Here is a 23,217-nt window from a genome sequence, read left to right as displayed (position 1 = left end):
GTGTTCAAAGTCATGGTCATAAAGATGCTCCTGGAACTTGGAAGAAGAATGGATATTCTTCAACAAAGCAAAAGAAAAATGTAAGTACCAAACAGAAGTTGTAAAGCTGAAGAATACGATTACTGAACTGAAAAATATACTAGAGGGATTCAAAAGCAGACCAGATGAAGCAGAAGAACTGATCAGTGACCTCAAAGACAGGGCAGTGGAACTCACTCAAACAGAACAGCAAAAAGAAGAATTTGACACCAGAAAGAATAGCATTTGCGTTATAGGGATTGAAAGGGGGAAGATAATGGCTGGAAAATTCCCTAACCTGGGGAAGGAAACAGACATCCAGATAGTTCCAAATAAGATGAACCCCAAAAGATCCACACTGAGACACATAACTAAAATGTCAAAAGTTAAAGAGGAAATCTTAAATGCAATAAGAGAAAAACAACTTGTTTCATACAAGGGAACCCCCATGAGGCTGTTAGCTGATTTTTTACCAGAAAAATCAGAAGGGAGTAGCATGATATATTCAAAGTACTGAAAGGAAAAAAACTTCCAACCAAGAATACTCTACTTGGCAAGGTTATCATTTGGAATTGAAGGAGCACTTAACCTGAATAAAAGTGCGAGCATGGGCATCCTTGACTTGTTCCTGATCATAGAGGAAAAGCTCTCAACTTTTCATAGTTGAGTTGATGCCAGCTGTGGGCCTGTCATATATGGCCTTTATTATGTTGAATAATGTTCCCTGTATACACACTTCTTTGAGTGTTTTTATCATGAACAAATATTGAATTTTATAAGTGCTTTTTCTGCATCTATGGAGATGATCATATGATTTTTATTTTTATCCTTCATTTTGTTAATTTGGTGTATGATGTTAATTCATTTGTAGATGCTGAACCATTCTTGCATCCCTGGAATAAATCCCTCTTGATCATGATATATGATCCTCTTAATGTATTGTTGAATTTGGTTTGATATATGATCCTTTTAATGTATTGTTGAATTTAGTTTGCTAATATTTTGTTAAGCATTTTTGCATCTATGTTCATCAGGAATATTGCTTACAATTCCCTTCCTCCCTTCCTCCCTTCCTTCCTTCCTTCCTTCCCTTCTTCCCTCCTCCTCCCCCCCCCCCCCCCCCCCCCCCCCCCCCCTTCGTCCTCCCTCTCCATGTCCTTGTCTAGTTTAGGTATCAGGGTAATGCTGGCATAGTAAATGAGTTTGGAAATATTCCCTCCTCTTCGGTTTTCTGGAAGTATCTGACAAGGATAGGTATTTAAATATTTTTTGAATGTTTGGTAGAATTTGCTTGTGAAGTCATCTGGTCCTGGACTTTTGTTTGTTAGGAGTTTTTTAATTACTGATTTAATCTCCTTACTAGTAATCTTTCTGTTCTGATTTTCTAGTTCTTCATGATTCAGTGTCTTGGAACATTGTGTATTTTAAGGAATTTATCCATCTCTTCCAGTTTCCTCAATTTTTTGTCATATAATTGTCCATAGTAGTCTCTTATGAACCTTTGTATTTCTGTAGTATCAGTAGTAACTTCTCTTTCATTTCTGATTTTATTTATATGAGCCCTCTCTCCTTTTTAGTTGGTAAGTCTAGCTAAAGGTTTGCCAATTTTGCTTGGCAACTATAGGCAATAATACTTTATTGCATATTTGAAAGTTGCCAAGAGAGTAAATCTTTAAAGTTCTCATTACAGAAAAAAAATCATAATTTTGTATGGTGACAGATAGTAACTAGACTTATTGTGGTGATCATTCTGCAGTGTATACAAATATCAAACTCTTATGTTTACAACTGAAACTAATGTTATATGCAGATTTTATCTTAATTAAAAAAGAAAAATACCTGGCACGTTGTAAGTACTCAGTAAATACTTGCTGTTATTATTTCTTAGTATCTTTTACTGTATGGTCAATCATATGGCCAAAACCTCTGAAGATTTGCCTTAAAAAACTTAACTCTTCAATTAGCCTTTTTTTCAAGGTTTTTTTTTTTCACATAATAAAAATAACTTTTTCATCTCACTAAATTGACAGCAGATACAAATGGCTAGATATAGAAGCAATCACAGACATGAATATACCTGGGTTAGTGTGTACACACGTATATCACTTCAGCTGAGAGATACACAGTAGCGACAGGCACACCCAGCGCCCAGATCTGGACTTCTAAATACCATTCTACAACAAAAGAACCGAAGTTCTTTGGAGAAAGGTCTGATTCTAGGGCTGAAACAAGGACATTCCAGATGAGTCTAGAGCATCTTGTAGTGCTAGAAAGTATGGAAATGCTAAAACAAAACAAAACAAAAGAATGGAGGCATGCAAAGGAATACAGGAAGCAACCTGATGGAATTCACAATGACCAAAGCTGGAACAATATGAGCAACAAAATAAGTGTTTTGGATTCATATTCACAGTATAAAACAAATATATATGAATGCATACTAATATAAATAAATGATTAAATAAATACATATATAGGGGAGATTCCCAAATAATTTATGTAGATGCTTCCCCTCCAGGAGGTATGGCTTAATCTCCCCAGTCCCTGGAGTATGGGCTGCATTTAGTGACGTGGCTTCCAATGAACAGAATATGATGAGAAAGAAGAAAAGACCTTTATAAGCAGAGAAACCTGGCAAACACGGCCTTAAACCAAGTGATCAAAGTTAATTTCACCAGTGGCAAATCATGTTGATAGCATGTGTGATGAGAAGGGCATTTCACCTCTATGGTAGCTTGTTCTAAAGCCTATAATCCCAGTGTACAGACAGCAGACAACATCAGATAGATCCCAGCAGAGAGACATTATACCAAATACCTAACCAGTGCTCCTTAAAACTGTCAAGATAATGAACAATGAGGAAGGATTACAAAACCAACACAGATCAGAGAAGACCAAGGAGATAATGGTGACAAAATGCAATGTGGCATCCTGGAAGGGACCTTGGAACAGAAAAAGGACATTAGTAGAAAAACTAGTGAAATCCAAATAAAATATGGAGTTTAATAGTAACGAACCAATGTTGGTTCTTAGTTGTAACAAATGTACTTTGGTAGTTTAAAATGTTAACAATAGGGCAAACTGGTCAGGGGTATATGGGAGTTTTCTGTTTATCTTTGCAACTTTTCTGTAAATCTAAAATTATTCCAAAATAAAAAGTTTATTTAAAAAAATCTGACAGATTTGCCTGCCAAGAGCTAATTTCAGATCTTTTTATTTTAAGGATTTGAAAATCTGTAGTGTAAAAAAAATATATAACACCAAGAAAAATATTCAGCAGTTATGTGTTATTTTAAAGGAAATAAAATGTGCATATAAACTATAGAAAGCATAATTTGCGTATATATAAGATGGGCTACTAGATGGTTTTAAATTACTTGTATTACCTGCATTCTCTTCTTAGGTTCTTCCACTGGAAAATCAAATGAAAGAATCAAAACGCTTCCCCCAAGCATTGAATATTGGCATGGGAATTGTTACAACCTTGTATGTAACATTAGCTACCTTAGGATATATGTGTTTCCGTGATGAAATCAAAGGCAGCATAACATTAAATCTTCCCCAGGATGTATGGTAGGTAGATATGAGTTTGTTAATCCTAGTTTGTATACTTTATAGATATAGCTTACCAATATTTGGTGATAAAGGTGTATTTTTGGATTTGTGGTTTAAACATTTAAAAATTTTATTGTGATTTCTTATTTGTGTAACCTAGAATTTTTTCATAATCTTCAGAGGAGACCGTCTATGATTTTACAGATTTCTTGGGATTCTTTAAAAAGATTAAAAATTGTAGTATATTCCAAATTTGAGTAAAATATAAAAGTAAAATATGGATTCTTTTACTATGGACTCACTGTAATAAAAAATGTAATACTTATACTCACTGCCAAAAAACCCAACACTCTGGATTCCTGATAAAATAATAAAACCCATCACTTATGACCCTCACTATTTTACTGGTCAGCCTTAATATGGTATGTACCCCAGATCCTTTCAGAACACAGATAGGACACATTATTAAAAAATAATATGGTGCCTCTTAATATTCTCTTAATATTAGAACCATATTCTGCAAAATGAAGCAATACAGAGGGTTTTTTCCTTCTTCCAGAGATTGGTCTCTGGAGATTTTTAAAAAGGTATTGGCAGCAATTACCATGTAGACGTGCTCCCTTATTTATAAAACAGAAAGTAACTCCTTAGTTTTGACAAATACAAAGAATAAATGTTAAATTGCTCATTTAATTAATGTCCCACTGCTTGTTGAGCTGCTTGGATAGAAGTCTGTGAAACCTGAGATGTTTTTAAATATTACGTGTTCTGACTGGCATCCTATTGGTAGCTTGGGAGTTTGTCTACCTCTCAGTAGTCATCTGAACCCTGGGTTTTTATTGGAGTCAAAAATGTTGTAAGAACAAATGGATATAGGAAGCCATTTGTGATAGAATGTACCTAGAATAGTTTCCAGGTTGCACAAGGAGCAAACATGCAGTGTGTTCATTTTTTTATAATTATAATTCTACTTTAGCTATGACACATTTTATAAATGTATTTCATGATGGAAACGTGTCAAATGTTATGCCTTCATTTCAGACTAGAGACATGATCACAAACAAGATATATAACTTTAAGCATTTATTTCATTAACTTATAGTTATTTATATAATTTTGTTTCTTCCAAATATGCCTCTTTTTGTAATAGTTTAATACAGGCTAGAAGCTTAAACAGCTTAATATAAGAAATAATCAAGGCTAAAAATTATGGTAGCATAATTCTTTTTTTTTCAACTACTATATAATGTCTAGAAAATAGTATTTTCCCAACTTAGAATAATATTTAGAATAAATCTGAAGAATAATTTTATAAATAAAATTGACAAGTACTTTTAATAAGTCAAATATAAAATGTAAGTGGAAACAATCTCAGAATTCTTCCCTACTCTTCTTCACAGAAATATTTAAAGAGAGAAGGGATCGAAGGGGGAGTATGCATGCATGTCAAGTTAAGATGTTCCTATTCCCAGAGAGTGAAGAGCATGGCGAAGAACAGTGGGAGAGACAAGCAGGGAATGCTGTCGGTGTTCACAACTGAGTCTTGAGGGAGCCCTGATGCCCCTGCAGTAGTTCTGTGTAATCCTTGCCTTTTTCCGCACCCCTTTCCTGCCTCTCACCTTATCCCTCATTGTATGGCTTTACACTTAGAACTAGTTGCAAAGTCTTGATTAAAAAGGGACCATCACGGGGCACCTGGGTAGCTCAGTTGGTTAAGCAACTGCCTTTGGCTCAGGTCATGATCGTGGAGTCCCGGGATCGAGTCCCGCATCAGGCTCCCTGCTCAGCAGGGAGTCTGCTTCTCTCTCTGCCCTCTTCCCTCTCGTGCTCTCTGTCTCTCATTCTCTCTCTCTCAAATAAATAAATAAAATCTTAAAAAAAAAAAAAGGGACCATCACATCCTTGTTTCTGTTCAAGAAAGCCTAGCTAGTCACCTGCTTTTCATTTAGAGGAAAGGATAGTACATGTATCCTAAGAAACAAAAATCTGGACGGAAAGCAAGTCAAGATACGTAATTCTCCTTCAGAGAACTTGTGTTGGCTAATTCCTTTTCCTTGTGGAGATAAGCCTTCTGTGGCCCGCTGTCCATTTCTTTATGGTCTCTGCCTCTGGGACAGTTAAAATAACAGCCATGACTGAGGAATAATGCAGAGGAGATGCTTGTCTTTATATAGTGATAGTCTTCTGTAAAATGAGAAGTTTGGACTGGAATGATCATAGGATTATATCTAAAATTTCTTTCTTGTACTATGTGTGAGTCTCTTCTTCCTTTCCCTCCCTGTGCTTCAGGCGATAGGCCCAGGAAGTCAGAGAATGTGCAGTGTACTGGTTATTGTTGGTATAAAAGCCGTTGGCTGTCACAAGAGCCTAGGGGGCTCATAGCTGCTAGTGATGGGAAGCTGTAAAGGGCTTTTGATGCCATGTGACTTACATGAATTCAGAACGGGTAGTCCTACAAGAAAATGCTGAATTAGAAAGCAGCCCCAGGATAAAGCAAGTATGGATTAGAGAAGCTCCAAGTTATTAACTGTTTATTGATTGAGGTATCACCTTTTAAAACTAGTTACGAGTAGTATTATTCAGTGTATCACATTTAGATTTTGAAGCAAAGATTGTGTTTTAAAGATGATAAGTAGGGACGCCTGGGTGGCTCAGCCATTAAGCGTCTGCCTTCAGCTCAGGTCGTGATCCCAGGGTCCTGGGATCGAGCCCTGTATGGGGCTCCCTGCTCAGCGGGGAGCCTGTTTCTCCCTCTCCCTCTGCCATTACCCCCGCTTGTGCTCTCTGGCTCTAGCTCTCTGTCAAATAAATAAATAAAATCTTAAAAAACAAAACAAAACAACAAAACTTTGGCAGTGAATTTTAAAATACTTTTTAATGTGCATTAAGTGTTATTTAAAATTTGTTTATGCTCTCCTATATCTTCAAAACAAATTCTTACAACTTTAAGAAAGTTTTTTATCCTTTGGAGAGAGAGTTTACAGGGTAGATTCTTCTTTCAACTCTTCATTTCTGCAGCTGAGTACATAGATGCTTGCTTAAAACCAAAATGAGAACAAAGGTTGATAATATCTATAGAAAAGTTGATTAGAGAAAAATAGAGTGATTGAAAATATAGATGGCAAACATAGAAACTAGTAGATTCTTAAAACAGAAAAGAAGTCAAAATAGAACAATTGATTTCAAAAGACTGCAGTGCTTTTCTTAAACATCTTTATTACTCTTCTTTGGTTGATAAATAGCATGTATATTAGCTTTTAAAAGACTCATACCATTTTATTTCCCATTTGTACTCTGTGTAATACCTAATTAATCTTATTGACTTGCGTTAATAATAACCGGATTCTTAGCCTGTATAACTTGTTTTAAATCAATAGAAAAGTAATTATACCTATGCGCATAGTGATGTATTTTTAAATATATTGTTAACCATATTTAAAAACATGTAAGTTAAAAGATAATTCGAACAAAAGGAATATTCTAATAAACTGATAAGAATATTCATTTAATTATCTATAATTACATATCAGAGTATATGGAGCAGGAGTGTTTCAGTTATTCTGTGCATTGCAGTAACTTGACCATTTATATTTAAACTTTAAGTCTCAAGCTGAGAAATATATCCTGAAATCATTTTAAAATTAAGATTTTATCGTTGCTAGCCCTAAGGAGTTCCTTTGTTCTTTAATTATGTTTGTAGTATTTTCAAATCTATTTCTACTCGACTTTTTTCCTTTCTCTTACTCATTCCTATGATGCATATATCATGGGAGGAGACTTACGGAATTCCTTCCCGCGTGGCTGCAGTTTAGAGAACTGTTTATAATCTTTGCTACTTTAAACCTTAAGACATCAGAAATAAGCTTAAAGGCTAATTAATGTTGAGGCCTTTCTTTACCAAAAGTGGAATATTTCGTATCTCTTTAAAAGGATTTCATTTTTTCCTAAGAAAGAAACACTCTTCCCTTGCATAGGCTTTGCAGGTGGGAAAGCAGGACTCTTAAGGGACGACTGGGACTATCAAGGATGATTCGGCCTAGAGAGGACACGTGTGTTAACCACTACCCCAATGCTGCGGCACATTCGATCCACGGTCTGCTCTCCGGTTGTTTTCTTAAAAGGATACAAGAGCAATTGGGTTTTTTATTTTAACTATTGTAAAATATTCAAAATTTCAAAAATCACAATGTAATTTTATTATCTATAACCCAAGAGAGTAGGCTCTATAATGTTCTGAGTCCTATGATTCTGCATTTTCTCTCTGTGCCGTTATCAACATTTAAAAAGTGTTCTTTTGCCAGACAACCGAAGTCTCTATCCACACGTGCACACTGATTTTGACAAGAGGCTATCTACAATGCAGAGATCTAAAGATATTTCTAAAACTGAACATTGCTGTGCTGTTGTAAAGCACTGGGCATCAACCCAACCTCACAAACTTTATTTCCGTATTAATATAACTGTAACATAGGTGGAATTCCTGTAGAATCTGGAGAACTTTTTAAGGTGAAACCATTTAAAATGCCCTCCTTTTGGACCTAAGAATGACGACATTTCTGCAACTAATGACATACCAAGATTTTTAAGCAAGGAGAACTGTAACTCAGAGTTCAATGTGAAGTTTTCTTCTATATATAGACCAGTAAGTTATCAAAGACATAACAGTATGCTCAATTTTTAAAAGAGAATTGAGAAAGCATTAACTCTTCATGGAACACAGTGTAGCCTTTAGCACACTGGCTTAGCCTACAATGAAATCTTTCCAGCAAACCTTTGCATTGCCACATTCAAGCTCTCTAGGCTTGTCAAAATGAACTGTCCACCAGTCATCTAGAAATTTAGTAGAGATCAGCTGGCTTTTTTTTTATAAACATCTAATTAGTAAGATATTGGCCTAAGTTTGTGTTGGATTTCTTACCTATCTTAACATTAAAGATAAAAAGAAGAAAGCCAGATTCATGTTAAGACAACAGTGTAGATGAACCTGGAAGGCATTATGTTAAGTGAAATAAGCCAGGCAAAGAAAGAAAGACAGATACTGCATGGTATTACTCATAGGTGGAATCTAAAAATATATATATAGGGGCGCCTGGGTGGCTCAGTCGATTAAGTGGCTGGCTCTTGATTTCAGCTCAGGTCATGATCTCAGAGTCCTAGAATGGAGCCCCTCCATCAGGATCTGCACTCAGCAGAGAGTCTGCTTGAGGATTCTCTCCCTCTCTCAGCCCCTCCCCCTCTCACTCAGACTTGCTCTCTCTCTCTAAAATAAATAAATAAATTTTTTAAAAAACTAATTTAAAAATATATGTATATCAAGCTCACATAAACAGAGTAGACTTAACGGTTGCCAGGGGGCTGGTGGATGGGGAAAAAAGAGAGTTTGATAGAAGAGTACAAACTTTTAGTTGTAAGGTGAAGAAATTCTAAGGATCTAATGTATAATGTGGTGACCATAGTTGGTAACAGTGTAGTGTATAAGTGAAATTTGCTGAGTAGAACTAAAGTGTTCTCACCAAAAAGAGAGAAAAAAAAAAGCAAATATGTGAGGTGATGGAGGTGTTAATGAACTCGATAGTTGGAATCCTTTTACAGTGTATACTTATATCAAGTCATATTGTACACTTTACCTACAGTGTCATCCATTATACCTCAGTAAATCTGGGGAAAAAAGAATGACTGAATTTTAAAATATTTTTTTAACAGGTTGTATCAATCAGTGAAAATTCTATATTCCTTTGGCATCTTTGTGACATATTCAATTCAGTTCTATGTTCCGGCAGAGATCATCATCCCTGTGATCACATCCAAATTTCATGCTAAATGGAAACAAATCTGTGAATTTGCGATAAGGTCCTTCTTGGTTGCTATTACGTGTAAGTATTACTACACATTTATATCATCATAATTTTTTCTTGTTGAATTTTGTATAATGAAGCTACTTAAGTATATTTTTTAATATTTTAAAAACAATTTTGTTTACATAACTGAGATACTTTTTGGATTAAAATTCTGTTATTCTACTACTGTATAAGGAAAACATAAACCAGAGCCTCTTATACTTAAAAGAACTAATTAAATTATTATTTTGAAAACTACATCAGTGGTGATTAAAATATATTTAAATCAGGTGCGTAAGGGACTCCTTATATTGTTGATATACATTTTACTTTGGTTTTAGTTTTCCTTGGGTTTTTAATTTCTGCTAACTTTTTTTTTAATATTTTTTTAATGATTTTATTTATTTATTTGAGAGAGAATGAGAGAGAGAGAGCACACAAGGGGGGAGGATCAGAGGGAGAAGCAGACTCCCCGCCGAGCAGGGAGCCCGATGCGGGACTCGATCCCGGGACTCCAGGATCATGACCTGAGCCGAAGGCAGTCGCTTAACCAACTGAGCCACCCAGGCGCCCTCTGCTAACTTTTGTATATTTAACAGTTTAACTCTCCATGACTACCTATAGAAATGGGTTTTGTTTTGTTTTGGTCTTTAATAATTTCAGTGGCTAATTTTGCTTATTATTTGAAGGAATGTGTGTAATCTCGTCTTGAGGTTTCACATTATAAAATGCCTCCACCAGGGAGCACTAATTATGGAGACCTGTGGAGAAGAAGCTTGATTTTGGTACAGTGGAAATAGTGTGAGTTTTGGGGTCACACTGACCTGACAGTTCAAACCTACCACTCACCTGCTGGTGTCTTTAGACAAGTTCCATGGCATCTGTAAACCCCTCTTTTTTCAACTGAGAAATGAAGACTTCCTTCATGGCGTTTTTGTAGGGTTTAAGAATATTAACAAAGTAGCCAGAAGTTGTAATTGTCACCATTATTGCTATAACCGCAAATATAAGATGACCATAATACTGAACCAGCGATTATCTAGAATGATACCAGGGACCATTGGAAATGGGTCAGCTTTCTGTGGAAGATATGAGTAACCATCTTGGCCCAGTCAAGGTGAGAGAATGAGAGAGCTAGAAATTAGGGGCAACTATAAATTTCAGTGAGCAGCTTGGGGTGGAGCTTAGCCTAGATCTAAAGAAAAGGCAAAGCTGGGAAAAGTAAAGGAAAACTTTTTTCCAAATTAATCATTTAAATGAATTATAGCAACAATAAGGTAAATCATATTGAAGAGTGAAGTCAATGAGCCCAAACTCTGATGACGAAGAAAACAGTCAGTAGGAGAAAATTATTTTAAGACATTTTGAAATATTTCTTACACATTGTTTTTATTGATATTTTAACAACCGTACTAAATAAAAAGGCTGATTTCAGTACAAATCCTTTTATCATAGATGTAAGACTTCTGCTCTGAAAGCATTTCTCCTTTTGAAATTAGTAACTGAAGTTCACTTGAAGGAGCTTGAAGAAAATGTTAATGGGGTTTAATAACTTGTGATAGCTCAGTAACTTCACCCACTTCTTCACACTGGCCACCATTGTTATGTCAAAGTGCTCTGTCTGTACATCCACTACCATGAGTCTATTCCCAGAAGCCAGGGGCTCTCCTCAAGAGCTGAGTTCATGACACAGAGAATGGCCGGTGTTTCTTTGCCACTTCTCTCTTTTTAGTTAAAAATAGTCAAAGCTACTCAACGGTAAATGAGGGTTACAGTTATGGCATGCTTTGGACAAAGAGAACACAAACCAGGTAGTATTCCCTTCTACTTCACTGGGACACATCATCGGACACTGAGCTTCACTGGAGTCTTTGGCACATGCTTCCAAATTAAAGTAAAAGCCAGCCGATATGCATGACAGGACTGTTTTTTATCTGTTCTGTAAAGCACTTGACAAGCGTTGGGGGGCAGGCTCCTTACGGATGAGTGTGTGGACAGCTGATGGGACCCTGTAATGTCCACAGAGCAGGCTGTGTGACACTAGCAGTGAGAGTGGAGGCTCAGCTGGGTGTGCTTTGAAAATTGAGCATCTTTCCGTGTTCCATAATCCTTTCCAAGTTTGTAGTATTGGTGTTCAAAGCAGTGAGCTTATCAGCTTGGATTGTGTTGGTTACACCCAAGTCTCTATTTAGCATTTGATTCATCATTTCAAAGCATCTTCTTAGTGGAACTCAAACGCTTGGAAGGATGGGTCAGACTCTTTTCTACCTGTTTTCTCTCGGCATTTACTTGCTATAGAGGCATCTCACAGGTGAGGGAGAAGGTGAATAGAAGCTGGCCAACAGCCACCATCAACTACAATAAATACCTTTTATTTTACAAGCAAACCTGTAGAAAGAACTGTTAAATTTTGAATTATAATGAACACTGAGACCAGTGTTTATCTTTATTTTTAAATTTTATTTATTTATTTGACAGAGAGAGACACAGTGGGAGAGGGAACACAAGCAGGGGGAGTGGGAGAGGGAGAAGCAGGCTTCCCGCTGAGCAGGGAGCCCGATGTGGGGCTCGATCCCAGGACCCTGGGATCATGACTTGAGCCGAAGGCAGACGCTTCATGACTAAGCCACCCAGGCGCCCCTGAGACCAGTGTTTAATTCCATGTTTGAATTGAATCTGTAAAATATGTTAAGTACTATTTATTTCTATTATTGTCCAATTCGTTGATCTTTCCACTATTTCTAATTTGAAAATTTTTTGGCCTTGGGAGTTTGCTTTATGGTTTTAGGAGATATGACTGCAAAGTACCAAAAAATATAAATCTTAGTAGTTTGTAGAATATTAGAGAAGACACACTAAAATCCTTCATTTCAGTTAGTTGCCATTGCAGGTGAGGAAAGCTGTATCTTCCTCATATTCTAGTTAGGTGGTACGTGGGGAATACCATTAATTATTTGTGTAATTAAAATGTATGTGCTGGAGTGTTCCTCACAGTTTTGTTGTTGATGTTATAATATCAAGTATTTTGTTTTTTTCTCTGTATTTTCTTCTCTGTATTTTCACCCTGCAGATGCAAAGAATGGACTTAAAATTGTTTTTTTTTTTTTTTTTTTTTTTTTTAAAAAATTTTTTTTAATTTTGTTTTTTTTTTTTTTTTTTTTTTAATGAGAGGAAATTTTGTGCCTTAAGGATACATTCTTTTTCTCTATAATATAGTTTTGGAAAATACTGAATAAACTTAATTAGTATTTAATAGATCTATTCATAACACCTGTCTGTAAATGACATAGGGCAGCCTATTTACAGTAATCCTATAGTAAATATTTATAATGAATAAATTCTCCGTATCCCAGACTATCCTTTGACTTCCTGTTTTTGGAGTTTTTATATATCAAATTTGCCTAAAATATATATATTTCTCTTCCTTATTGACTGATAGCATTACCAAATAACACTTCAAGTCATTTTTTAACTAGCAAATATCTATTGATTATATAAGATTTATGGGATGACTTCAGCTAATTGATAAATTTCATGATTTAAAAGTGTTTGATAAGGGGCACCTGGGTGGCTCAGTCAAGCGTCTGCCTTCGGCTCAGGTCATGATCCTAGGGTCCTGGGATTGAGTCCCGCATCGGGCTCCCTGCTCAGCAGGGCACGTGCTTCTCCCTCTGCCTGATGCTCCCCCTGCTTGTGCTCTCTCTCTCTCTCTCACTCAAATAAATAAATAAAAGCTTCAAAAAAATAAAAAATAAAAAAATGAAAGTGTTTGATAAATGGAATTTTAGTCTGAATGAACAAATTCTAAAAAACCTATAGTGTTCCTCCACATGGTTTTCCAACCATATTTCACTTGATTTTTACTAATAACAGCTGGATTATTGAAAAACATGAATGAGGAGAAATGAATCCCCAAATGAGAGGCTCTTCAGATGGCAATGTTCTAGTCCTGCTTGTCTGGTCTTCCTTTTATACTGCCATCTAGTATAAGTAGGTAGAAGTGTGTCCCCCATGAAACGGATGTTGTCAATGAAATTTGAAAGGTCCTAATTTTGTTTGGGAGTTATGATTATAGTTCCCTGGAGAAAAATGTTAAAGGAATGTAGCAAGCTTCTATTCAATAGGGAACCCACTTTATCAAGCATTTCTAGTTTAGAGCTGCAACATCTTCAAAGTCATGTATCTTATTTAGGAATGTTTGCCACACTTCAGTCCTCTAGGTGTGAGGCTAGGTTTATTATTTCAAAATAACTTTTAGGGTTTTAGCTTTCAAAAGAAATTAAATAGGAAATAAATACTTCCAACAAACCTAGTAGTTCCAAATTAATACCACATCCTCGTGAAAAACACCGAGAGCCACAAGCTGCAAACGGAAGAGTTAATTACAGAGCCCAAGTTAAATTATATATACACCAAGAAAGTTCAGCAAGAGACCAGGAGGCTAGAAATGGGAAAAGCAAAAGTATGTAAACTGAGAAATAAAAAGAGAGGGTTGGGGCACCTGGGTGGTTCAGTCGGTTGAGTGCCCAACTCTTGATTTCGGCTCAGGTCATGATTGTGAGATCAAGCCCTGCATTGAACTCCATGCCCAGTGGGTAGCCTGCTTGAGTTTCTTTCCCTCTGCCCCTCCCCCTGCTCGCTCTCTCTCTAAAAATAAATACATAAAAAAGAGGGAGGGATAAAAAAGATTAGAGGGAAGATGGTAACTTTAGGAGACAAGTTAGGGAGCGCCAATGCACGCATCAGTGGAGCCCCCAAAGCCGGAACTGGGGTGATGAAATCCTCCTTGGTAGCAGGGTGACGTAGCTGTGAGTCCTCTGTGAGAGGGCTCCGGGGTTATTTCTGGGGGCCTCTGCAGACCCTCAGCAAGTCCATCAGTGGGCCGTTTTAGCAGGTTTGAGGAAGGAATGGGAGTCTGAGTTTTTACAGGCCCTCTGTTGGTATCTTCGGCAAGAGAAGGGTAAGTAGGACCGAGAAGGTGCCAGATCAGAGCTTTTCGGAAAGCTTGCCGGCAGTTTGGATGAAAATCGGGTTGAAAGCAGTGGTACGTTATTATTATTATTATTTTTTAACTTTTCGTTTTGAAATAATTCAGAAAAGTTATAAAGGCAAGTAGAGTTGCCATACCCACTATCTATGTTTAGTACTCCTTTAAGTACTGAGTATGTAAGTAAGGAGACGACGGCTTCTCATCTCCTAGGTGCCGGAGCGATTCTGATCCCGCGTCTGGATGCTGTGATTTCCTTGGTCGGGGCTGTGAGCAGCAGCACCCTGGCCCTGGTCCTGCCACCTTTCGTTGAGATTCTTACGTTCTCTAAGGAACACTACAGCCTGTGGATGGTCCTGAAAAATACTTCCATAGCATTCACTGGACTTGTGGGATTCTTCTTAGGTACATATGTAACTGTGGAAGAAATTATTTATCCTACTCCCAAAGTTGGCGCACCACAAAACCCTTCTCTAAATTTGAATTCAACCTGCTTTCCATCTGGTTTGAAATAGTGGAAGCAGAATTATGAGTCTTCTCCTTTTGTCTTGATTCTGAAAATGATGAAAATAAGAACTAGTAGAACATATTGCCATGTGCTTAAAAATAGAACCAAATTCTCTTTTCTTTTGGCACAGTAATGGTATTTTAGTAGTAGACTGTAATTCTTTACCGATAGTGGTAAACTATGACAGATTATTGGTTTTAACTATTAGCAATAATTTCAAAAAAATTAGTTTTGAAAATTTTTTAAATCAAAATTAAGAAATTAAAATGTAGAAAAATTAAAGAATAAAAAGACTTCCACTATTCTTCATTCAATCAGAAATAATCTAACGAAGATTCTCTTTTATACCCATGCTCCTCTTTCCCCACTCAGTTGAGGGGAGAACAGGGTTCTAACAATAAGAGAATCAAAGAAGGACATAGTTAACAAAAATCTTCTCACTGTCTCGGTGAATATCAGAGTGTACTTTGTGTATAATATAAAAATGTCCTAAATTGTGTTTTTACTAGAGAGCCAAATACTTAAAGTTCATCCCTGGAAGGATAGAAAACTCATTAACCCTAATGTAAGCATCAGAAATCCCTACAACCAGAATTATTCTACACTATTCTCTGATGGTAGTTGATCTACACAATGAAAACTGAGGCACTGTGTGAGATCCTGACTTAGTGTTTCAGTCAAATTTGAAAGAGACTTTAAGGGTTATCCAACACAATTCCCTTATTTCTTACCTAAGGAAATTCATGCGCAGAAAGGTTAACTAACTTGGTCAAGACCACTCAGCTTTGAGATCAAGCAAGAGAACCTGATCTTTTGACCCCCAATCAGGATTTTTTGTTTTTTACATCACATCCAGAAAAAAGAAGAAATTATGTCCAGTTTAGTCTTTAGTGTTGCATCTATTTAATTATATTTTAATACTTAGGAAGCCAGTGATCTTTGAATAATATATGTGACCTGACCATAAAAATCAGAGAACTCTGAAAAGCATGTATTACAGCCATATAAACCCCAACAAGAGAAAGAAGTTTTTTGTTTTTTTGTTTTGTTCTGTTTTAAAAAATAGAAATCACATGCCAGTTTAACTGCTGGCTAGTAGAAGGTACCCAGCTACTCTGTTTGTGGCTCAAAGTCTCCTTATTAGTTCTTCCCTTTTTGGGTTTTGTAGGCGCCATCTTTCTCAATGGCAGAAAATAAGTATCTGACAAAATGCAGGATATGTGTATTCCTTCCAGCCCTGTGGCTTTTTTATTATAGCCTTTTACTGATCTGAATGGGCAGAATAAAAAAACCATAAAGAAATTTGTGCTGAGGAAAAATCAAGGCAATAACAGACTACTAAATCTTGAGACACTCCAGGTTTCTTCCAGAGAAATACCTTTCATTACTCCATATTTGTCAAGCCCAGTTATTAACCAAAACAATCTCAGTTGACATGAAAAATGAAAAATTTTACATTTAAAACATTAAGAATCTTGACTTTTTTAAAAATTCATGCTTTAAAACATGTTGAACTTTTTAATCAGGCTGATGGTACTATAATTTGTAATACTGTAAGATATCATCAAGATCACTGTAGTGTGTGTATTCTATATTTTTATATGTAAATGTTAACTTAGTTCAAGTATTTTTTGCTTTGCATTATTAATGAGTCATCAAATACAATTCTAACAAAGTATCAGAAGCTTTATTTTTGTACAAATTCATAAGAATCACACTTTTTTTAAACATTTACATTAGATATCACCAATAATTGTTTGTGACACTTTTATATCAAATCTGTTCTGTTGAGCTTTTAGTCATACTGAGAGAATGTGGGCAAAGTTATAGGAAAAGTAATCGTCATTGAAACTGTTGTATAATCGTGTTTCTAAGAATAAATTAAGTTGTTTTTTTAAAAATGTGTAACTTGGTATAAAATGACTTGAAAACCGTTATTTAATAGAAAGCACTATTATTTTGTCAGCTGTCTTCAGATATTTCTAGTCTATGCGTGAAATTTTATTTTTATACTTTGACCTGTTTATTTTCCTTATTAATTCATCAAATTCAATAAATTTTGAATAGTTGATCATAGCAATAAATAAATTTTAGATTCTGCATGAACAAAATGTTGAGCGCATTATCAGCCAGGCTTCTTTATGCAGCAAGTGCTGAATCGATAGCCAGTACATAGTCCACTAAATCACCAATACTTTAAATACAAGAGAAAAGTTGAAATGGCAAAAGAAGGCGCTAAAAAGGGAGAGACTAGTCTTAATCCTTAACAAGAAACTGTTTAGATGTAAAGCATAAATGCACCCTTACTTAAGGATTTTTGATGATGTATTTTATTTGCAAAAAAAATCAGTGGCAATATTTTTTCCTCTGAAAATTTAGTTTTAATGAGTCACAACCTTTTCTAAAGATTCTTGGAGAAGCTATTTTGATGAGACCAGCTGTTGCTTTCATTTTGGGGCCTGGACAGATGAGAGCGATTGCACCTGTCAAATTGTATATCTGGTCCATTATGTTATGGCTCAGACGACTGCAGCGTTTCATCTGCCACAATAAAGAACCCCCTTCTCTGAAAGCTAATCAGGTGCCTAGAGCCTTTTCCACCACTGAGATGGGGGAGAAAGGAAACCTTCACTTACCTCTGCTGACCTCTGTTCCAAGTCAGTTATCATTAGTCCCTTACCTTCAAAAGGGTGTCACCAGTTTCAGAGTCAACTTGTCAAAACACTGGTTTTCAGATATATATATATTTTTATCAGAGGATCTTCTTTTCCCCACATGGTCAGATTTCTCCACAATTAAATAAGAACTAGGGTTTTCCCTTGGTTAAAGACCAATCTGTATGATGTTATCAAATAAGAAAGTATACTGGAGCAGCAAATGCCACATTATGTTTTAATTCTGTCCTTGCTGCATTCTCCTTTCTTAAAACTGGTTCTGCCTCTCATCTAGGCAACGCACTTAACGTTTTTATAAGCATTTTATGCAATCTGCATGTTGTAAATTTCCTAACAGGGCCTAATTTAATTCAGTATTTTCCGAAGAGTTGCAGGAAAGCTGTCTAACTGCAAGGCACTATAAAAATATTAACGGAACTATGAATTAAAGTTCCACATTAGTGCCATTTCCAGCTGTGGCAAAGCTCAGGTGTTAGTGGAGCTTACCTGTGGCTTTCTTCACTGTAGATGTCAGCCCATACAGCATCTCAGTAGTACATGTGTTTATGTTAGGCTTCGACCTCAGTTCTCCTTTCTTCATTTAAAAAGGAGAAGACACAGAATAGAGGTAATGGAAATCATAAATAAAAATTTGAAAAGAATACCAGTGGCCCAATGAATATATTCTGTTGAGGAATAAGATTTGGTAAAAATACAGACCATTGATCGTGTAAAATGAGTTTGTTTGTTTTTTTCTAAATGAGTCTATTTGGTTCTTTTTGGCTGAACTAGCTTCTCCCTTCATAAGAAAAGTTGAGAACTTTGATCTAAAAGGTGTAACAAGATACTTCCTAACATTAAATGGCTGACTGTAATAGTTAAGACTTTGGCAGTGTTATGGATAATCTTATTTATGCCCCAAGTGCTTACTCAACTAAACGCCTTAATGAAAGTGGTTTTCACTTAGGAGATAAGAAAACATACTTAAGAAATGACTGGAAAGGCTATTTATTACCCTGTGATAAATGAAATGATGACTTACTCTCTCTCTTAAAATGCCATATTAAAATTAGCTAGTTCTTATGCATGTACACACACACACCTGTAATCCATGTGAATTAGATACTAATGTTAACATACCATTTAAATTGGAACCAGAAAGATGATGTGTTGAAAGATCACTCCAGAAATTATTCCATTACAGTTTTCTTGATAACAAATAGGAAAGTAAATGCTTATACCATGAATAAATTAAGCTGTGGATTTTTGTGTTTTTCAAAATGATTTTTTGTTAGTTTGAAATATCATTGCACTTGAGTCAATTCTTTTTCTTTTAACTTATTTTTCTTTACAATACGAAAAAAACTGTCTTAAAGTACTGTAACTCTTCTGAATTCTCAATAAAATATAATTATTTTGCTTGCAAATGCCTTTTTAAATGAATTTGTCTTCTATAAGGTTAAATGATATTGACAAATGTCATAAGCTGAAAATGGCACTAGTATAGTCTAATCATAACATTTTAATCAGTCTTTGTGGTTAATTCTTTGTCATGTGATCTTCAACCTTGGAAGCTGATATTATCTACCTCTAAGATTTAAGAGCAGAAGTTAATTAAAAATGAAGGGACATACTCAAAACCATGATCTGACCTTCCCACAGAGTAAATGCACAATGAGCAGTCTGCAGATGCTACATCTGTGATTTAATTTACCACTCTCTTTCAGTCAAGAATTGTATCAGTTACACTTTAATACATTTTGCTTGCATTATGCCAACTCCCCAAATCAAAGATCATAAACATATTTATACTTTTACATCAATAATCCTGCTCTTGTGAACCTAACCTAAGGACATGCTATAGTTCATCAAAAGAGAAACACTCTGTGCCTAAAGGTGCATCAGCAACGTTTTAGTAGTGAAAAATTGGAAACAAATGTTCAGCAATAAGGAAATCATAAATTGTGACATACTAACCTAGAATACAATGAAGATTGTGTTAATTACATTGGCATTACACTGAAGGTTAATAATTTGGGAAAGAATAAATACATAAAATTAATTTTTAATTGCAGCTCTATAAAAATAATGCTTTTGAACCGACATAAAGTACACAGAAAGTGGAACCATAGTGTTAGGAAAAAGATGGGTTTGGGGCAACCTGGGTAGCTCAGTCAGTTGAGCATCTGACTCTTGGTTTCAGCTCAGGTCATGATCTCATGGGTGGTGAGAGTGAGCCCTGTGTCAGGCTGCATGCGTGTGCTCTTTCTCTCAAACAAATAAATAAATCTTTTAAAAAAAAGATGGGTTTTACTATTTTTAAATAAGTAGTAAAGGGAGGACTGTGAGAGAAATAAAGGGGAATAAAGTTATAAAGTCTTAGTAAGAGTACATGCTCTTAGCAAGCAACAGAAGAAATGGAAAGACAAAAACAATAAACCAACAGAGTAGGGATAGAACTAGGTACACAGAGAGAAATGCAATGAAAAGACTCACAGAATACTTGCTGAAGGAAAACAAATACAGCCACTTTGTAAAATTAATTTTAGTTTTTTTTATGCAAAAGAGAGTGGTGATTCTAACATATGCACATGGTCTCAAATTTTGCACATAAATTGGGGGGGTTCACACGTTAAAGAACTGGCTTGATTTGAAGTTTCCTTTTAAGGGTAGATTTGTTTGAAGGCTTAAAATGGTGAGAGGGAATCAGGTCTTTTGGTCTTCAAAGTTTTCTGGTGCCAGGAAGCACAGGACCACTTGGTCCCAGATGATAGAATACTTCTCACACTAAAGCTAAAACATGAATCTTGCCAAGGAATTAGGGAGTAATTTCACTCTCCTCCACCCGGGTCTTGAGCTGGGCTAAAGGATGAGGACTGGACACGGGAACACCCTCCACCCTGCCTAACCTGTCCTAAGCAGAGAAGAAAGGAGTGTCAAGTGTGGGTCAGGCTAAGCAGGTCTAGAGCAGAACAAGAAGATAGACCAAAAAACTAGGCAGTGCGCAAGGAAGACCTTCAGATCAGAGACCCACAGTGTCTTTATGTATCTTTGTAGCTCACGCTCCTCACGGTGCTCCATGAGGGCAAAGAACAAGGCACTAGGAAATCTGATATCATCACTCTCCTGTCTTAAATCTTCTCGCCTTCTCCAATCTCAGCTGTACAAAGACCACGCTCCTTCATGTGGTTCACTGGCAGGCCTCACTCCCTTGCCTCCCCTACAAGTTATAGTAACACCAAAGTGCTGGTCGCCCCACAAACATATGGCACATATTCTGTTGTTCACCTGCATGACTCCATCATGTCATGTTGAGACAATTTCCTTCTACTCCCTCCCCTCCAACCTGTTTTTTCCTGGCCAACACTTAGCTATTGGTAAGACTCAGCCTGGGTGTCTCTTCTATCAGGAAGCCTTCCTATCCATCCTCTCCCCTATCCCCAGTGAGTTGTGTCTTCTTTCATGCGAGCAGATGACCTTGGGTTTATGGTCACACTTCCCACATTGTTTGGTAATCCAGTTTCCATGTCTGTCTCTCTGCTACATTGGGAGTCCCACAAGCATGCTACATGTATTCATTGCTTGGTTTCTTCTCTGTCCACCCTTAGAGAATGTAAGCTCCACAGAGTAGGTGATTTTGGCAATTGTCTTCACTCCTGAAAATCCAGGGCGTAGAGAAGGGCTGGACACATAGTAGATGCCTGAAAAATATTTGTTGAATGAATGTATGAATTGAAAAAAATAAGGAAAAGCCTGTATTAGAGCCCTGGCACATACTAAAATCTTCAAGCAGAGGAGCAAACTCAGGCTTTTTATACAGACCTCTGCACCCATGCCTATTTGTTTAATGACGAGCCAGCCCTCTTCCACATGCTAACCCAGCAGGCTGCAACACTGTAAAGCAGAGACCGCCAAGTCTGAGTGTCTTGTAAAAAATCCTATGAATCAGTCACAAACCTTAAAACCATATTCAGGAGCTCCTGGTAGTACATGTGAAGTCTAATAAAAAGGAAAAAACTGGAAATCTTTTCTCACAAGCCTTGATGTCTTCATGTTTTATACGAACAGATTAAGTTTTATAGAAAAAAAAAATCAGAGGTTATACCTTCTATCCATTGTTTAAAAAATTACATAAGACCTAGAATGCAAATAGTCCATTTCTGTCTAAAAAGTATAAAAAGAAGTATCTGTCTAAAGTATGACATCTAGTCCTGATGTCTGAAAGTACTTTCCTGAATTTTTGATGCCTAAACGTTCCCTGCTTGTAAAACAGTCATATATTCAGTAGTTTGGGGGGACCCTCTCAGAAAGGAGAGCATTCTCCGGTTCTTCTGAGAAGCTACCTATTATCAGAGTGTGTCACCGTATATGCCATAATTGGACCTCGGTAAAAATCAAGAATGGCAATCTATAACTGTTTGGAAAAGTGACTGTCAAGATGATCATTTTGCAGAACTAGCTAGGAATGGAAAGTGAAAATAAGAATAGCAATGGATATCTGGAAATTGGAATTAATTTAATGGAAGATCCATTGCTCCATACATTGTCTTTCATGAGACCTCACCCATGTGTGTTATTTGCAGAGTGTGCTCTAGGACCAACCACGGTCATAGTTTTCACTATAAAATAGATAACTTTTGCCACTGGGGGAAGATAAGACCCCTCAAGTTTATATTCCTCATGTTGTCCAGATCACCTTCCTTAGTATGTGCTTGTACTGTCATCCAATGTTAATGACTCAATATCTGTATTAAAGGATAGTGTCAGAACCTGAAAAAGTGCTCAACATCGCTCAGCATCAGGGAAATCCAAATCAAAACCTCAGTGAGATACCACCTCACACCAGTCAGAATGGCTAAAATTAACAAGTCAGGAAATGACACATGTTGGCGGGATGCAGAGAAAGGGGAACCCTCCTACACTGTTGGTGGGAATGCAAGTTGGTGCAGCCACTCTGGAAAACAGTATGGAGGTTCCTCAAAAAGTTGAAAATAGAGCTACCCTACGACCCAGCAATTGCACTACTGGGTATTTACCCCAAAGATACAAATGTAGGGATCCGAAGGGGTAGTGCACCCCGATGTTTATAGCAGCAATGTCCACAATAGCCAAACTGTGCAAAGAGCCAAGATGTCCATCGACAGATGAATGGATAAAGAAGAAGTGGTATATATATACAATGGAATATTATGCAGCCATCAAAAAAACCCCCACAAAATCTTGCCATTTGCAATGACGTGGATAGAACTAGAGGGTATTATGCTAAGCAAAATAAGTCAATCAGAGAAAGACATGTATCATATGATCTCACTGATATGAGAGTTCTTAATCTCAGGAAACAAAGTGAGGGTTGCTGGAGTGGTGGGGGTGTGGGAGGGATGGGGTTGCTGGGTGTAGATATTGGGGAGGGTATGTGCTATAGTGAGTGCTGTGAATTGTGTAAGACGGATGAGTCACAGACCTGTACCTCTGAAACAAATAATACATTATATGTTAAAAAAAAAAAAAGATAGTAGGAAGGGAAAAATGAAGGGGGGGATATCGGAAGGGGAGACGAACCATGAGAGACTAGGGACTCTGAGAAACAAACTGAGGGTTCTAGAGGGGAGGGTGTGGGAGGATGGGTTAGCCTGGTGATGGGTATTAAGGGCATGTACT

The 23,217-nt window shown here is 36.6% G+C and overlaps 1 protein-coding gene across 1 annotated transcript in view; it reads left to right on the top strand.

Annotated features, from left to right (window-relative positions):
* The window catches only part of SLC36A4 (solute carrier family 36 member 4), a 32,276-nt gene extending 16,851 nt beyond the window's left edge, over nucleotides 1-15,425 (top strand). The window contains exons 8-10 of the mRNA XM_021679120.1: nucleotides 3,422-3,591; nucleotides 9,277-9,446; nucleotides 14,611-15,425. Of these exons, the coding sequence (XP_021534795.1) occupies nucleotides 3,422-3,591; nucleotides 9,277-9,446; nucleotides 14,611-14,912 (642 nt within the window). The 3' untranslated portion in view covers nucleotides 14,913-15,425. The remainder of the gene's footprint in view (nucleotides 1-3,421; nucleotides 3,592-9,276; nucleotides 9,447-14,610) is intronic.
* The last annotated feature ends 7,792 nt before the right edge of the window (nucleotides 15,426-23,217 follow it).

This window comes from Neomonachus schauinslandi, chromosome 11, assembly GCF_002201575.2.
Source record: "Neomonachus schauinslandi chromosome 11, ASM220157v2, whole genome shotgun sequence".
Lineage (NCBI taxonomy): Eukaryota > Metazoa > Chordata > Mammalia > Carnivora > Phocidae > Neomonachus > Neomonachus schauinslandi.
The sequence above is the reverse complement of the archived record's forward strand: the minus strand, read 5'-3'. Positions and strand labels throughout refer to the sequence as shown.